The sequence below is a fragment of the Octopus bimaculoides genome, chromosome 15 (genome assembly GCF_001194135.2).
Source record: "Octopus bimaculoides isolate UCB-OBI-ISO-001 chromosome 15, ASM119413v2, whole genome shotgun sequence".
Classification (NCBI taxonomy): Eukaryota; Metazoa; Mollusca; class Cephalopoda; order Octopoda; family Octopodidae; genus Octopus; species Octopus bimaculoides.
This window is the reverse complement of record NC_068995.1, coordinates 26,683,257-26,687,127: the sequence shown is the minus strand read 5'-3', so window position 1 is coordinate 26,687,127 and position 3,871 is coordinate 26,683,257. Positions and strand designations below refer to the sequence as shown.

Here is a 3,871-nt window from a genome sequence, read left to right as displayed (position 1 = left end):
AAAGGAACTGAAGAACATTTTGTGCAATGTAGTACGTGATTTGCCGGTAACACTGGAACAAATTAAATTGGAATCAAGAAAAGATAGGTTCATAAACAAGATTTTAAAAATGTTGAGTAACACAAAAAATATAAATGAGCAGGATGCAGGTTCAAAGCACTATTCAGTATGTGATGAGGTAGTATTATATGCACAAAGAGTGGTAATACCTGAAGCGCTGCAAAACAGAGTATCAAAAGATTTTCATGTTGGACATCCATGGATTGTCAGGATGAAGAGCCTTATGAGGAGTTACGTTTATTGGCCAAATATGGACAAGCAAATTGAGAGACTGGTAAAACAGTATAGGGGATGCACTATGACAGCAGAGGCACCCCCAGTGCAGATTCAACCATGGCCAAAAACAAATTCGGCATGGTCTAGACTACCTGTGGATTTCGCAGGACCAATAAATGGCTCTCATTATATTATCGTGGTGGATAGCTATTCCAAATGGCCTGAAGTGTGTAAATGTTCAAGGCCAACCACAAGTGTGATGATTGACTTCTTGGAAGAATTATTCGCTCGTTATGGGGTGCCAGATATGATCGTGTCAGATAATGGTACACAATTCATGGTGAAGGAGTTCGAAAGATTCTGTAAGTCGGTTCAAATGAAGCATGTGTTAACTCTGCCATACCATCCAAGGTCAAATGAGTTAGCCGAAAGATTCGTCGATACATTCAGGAGAACTTTAAGAAAGACCAGATGGGAAACCCTTGAAGATACAAAGATGACAAAGTTTTTGCAGATATATAGAATAACACCAAAGCCAAATACAGAGTTGGGTAGGTCACCCGTAGATTTGATGTTTTCCAGAAAAATTCATTCTATTTTTGATAAATTGTTGCTGAGTAGGAAACAGAAATTAGAAAATTCGGGAAGAAGAACAAAATTTTTTAATACAGGTGACAAAGTGTATTTTAGAGTATATAGTAACGAAAAACAGGACTGGGAACAAGGAAGTATAACGGGACGTCTGGGTAACATGATGTACATGGTAAAAGGACCAAAATATGAACACAGAAGGCATTTAAACCAATTAAAAAAAAGATATAGCAAAAACCAAGAGAGGCAAGAGGAACCAATGGACATATGGTATGATTTGTTCGAGGTCCCAGAACCACAAGCAGAAGCAGAACCGACACGTAGGGCAAACAGGAAGAGAAAACCTACAGAAATAATGGAAGTTAACACTAAGAGAAAAAGATATGCCAGTTTCTCAGCAAGGAAATAAAATTGATAAATTCGTGTTTAGAAAAGAAAAAAAACTCTCAAAAGGGGGAGGTGTTGTGTGGATGCCCCCAGGTGATAAGTAGGCTAGTCCAATACGTATCAATAGTGGATCTGATAGCTAGTCATAGAAGCATCGTGTAGAGTGAGCCAGAGCTGTCAGTAGACTAGACGTTGAGTTCTGTTGTTGAGTCGTCGGAAGTGAGAGTTCGTTAGTTGAGTAGAGGTACGTTATTGACGTAGGCACACCATCCGAATGTGTGATATAACAATAACCTTAAAGGCTTGTAACTTTTTTGTTATTAGTTTCTGGAGAAAATTAATGATATGGTTTTTGTCATTAGCATACGAATCTACATCAGCATAGAAAATTTGAAAAATATTCTAACAGCGGGAGAAATTTAAAAAGATGCTAAATTTGAAGGTTTAACTTAAATAAAAATTCAAACAAATGAAAATTTGAAAAAATAAATGTTATCAGTTTAAAGGAAATAGGAAAAATTAGAACTGGAATTAAAACTGAATTAATCCATCTTGAAATACTGCACAGTATAGTGATCCTATCTCCTAGAAGCTGAACACTGTACAATTATCCCATCTCTGAATGCTACATGTTCAAAATGTATTCTGAAAATTGTGCAATGAACAGTAATTCAGTGTATTGAGAGCTGTTCACAGAGTGCTAATACTTGTATCTAGAGTGATGAGCATAGTACAGGGTCCTTATGTCTAAAAACATTTTCATGACACTGTGTTTTGAGAGTACAAATACAGATCAGCGACCTGAAGCACAGAGACCAGTATCAGAAGAGTGACTATATATTGAAATGTACATGATACAGTGAAACTGTCTCCAATGAAACTTATGTCTAAAGTGCAGTACACAATAGACAGATCTCTTAGTCATGGGAAGAGCACCACTGTACAGTGACATTATGTTCTGGGAGCAGTAGACAATATAGTGACCCTCTTGAGGAGTTCATCATGAAAGCTCTTTGCCAAGGATTTGGTTTAAAATTTAGACTAATAAGATTAACTCAAGCAATGTAAAGCATTTACTTTAGTACAACAGAACTGACAAGCTGGTCTAAAACTAAACATTCCAAGTTCAATTTATACAAGATTGATTTTGCTGTCAAATCTTTTATACTATCTGAGATAGTATAAAAGATTTATCCCCCAGGACTTCAATGACAATAACTCAGAAGAGACTCCTGTATACAGGAGATTTAAGAAATGGTTGAATAGAGGGGAATTTTTCAGAATTACATGATTTTTCGGGCAGATGAAGAATTATACATTGTGTGTGTCTGTGAGTGGGTGGAAGTGGTGGTGGCATTATAAAGATGACATACTAGTGCTAATTAAATGCCAGATATTAATACCCCAGAATGCAGTAAAAATATGAACAAATATTTAACATACCGACCGTCATCAGCATGGTAACCAATTGAATCAACATTCCAGCCAGGTTGACAGTCAAGAGGATACCGTGATGGTCCTAGACCAATGGCTGCAGAACAGAACAGAACAAAAACAAACAATGTGTGTGTGTTATACATGCAGAACATGCATGCATACATATCTCTCCATATCTCTCCATCTCTCTCTCTCTCTCTCTCTCTCTCTCTCTCTCTCTATATATATATATATATATATATATATATATATATATATATATATATATAGTATTTGAACTAATTCAAATTGGTAAAGTGTAAAAGTTGGATAAGTGAGTTCCACATGAACTCAATGAAAATAAGAAACAGCAACATTATGCTACTTTCTCGTCACAAAAATGAATAATTTTTCAATTGAATTGTAACATGTGATGAGAAATGGATCCAATACAACAACCATAAACACTCAGCACAATGGTTGGACAAACATAAGCCACCAAAACACAGTCCAAAAAGCAAAATTCATCAAAAGAAGCTGATGGTGTGTGTTTGGTGGTGTGATCCATCAGGATTTCATTAAACCCAGCCTATCAATCACGGCCGAAGTATACTACAGCCAACTGGATTAAATGATGCAGAAACTTACAAAAAAACAGCCTAGATTAGTCAACAGATCCGTTCCTATTTTACTGCAAGACAACGCCAGACCACACCACAAAAATGACATTGGCGAAACTACAGGAGTTGGTGTTTGAAGTTCTCCATCATCCACCATACTCGCTTTATCTTGCCCCCACTGACTACCACTTCTTCCAGAATTTGGATAACTTTTTGATAGGAAAAAAACTTAATTCCAATGATGCTGTAAAACAGGCCTTCCAAGAGTTTATTGACTCTAGATTGCCAGGCTATTACAGTTCCAGGCTGGACAAGCTACTGCTGAAATGACAAAAGTTTATTGACAATTTGGGTGTATACTTTGATGAATAAAACTATTCCTTGTATTTATAAAACATTAGCAAACTTTTTTTCTTTCCTACAAATTTCATACTTGATGACCTAATATATTTAAAGTTAAATAGGTACGATTACCATTATTTATAATAATAAGATAATAATAAAGTGGCTAGCAAGTTTACACCTTTAAAGGCAAAATACAAACAAAATTTAGTTGGGTATTAAAATACTACTTGCTATAA

General features: G+C 35.8%; 1 protein-coding gene across 1 annotated transcript in view; it reads right to left on the bottom strand.

Annotated features, from left to right (window-relative positions):
- LOC106881644 (SPRY domain-containing protein 3) overlaps positions 1–3,871 on the bottom strand; it is a 126,242-nt gene that overhangs the window by 54,493 nt on the left and 67,878 nt on the right. Inside the window, exon 3 of the mRNA XM_052973458.1 lies at positions 2,698–2,785. Coding sequence (XP_052829418.1) covers positions 2,698–2,785 — 88 coding nt within the window. The remainder of the gene's footprint in view (positions 1–2,697; positions 2,786–3,871) is intronic.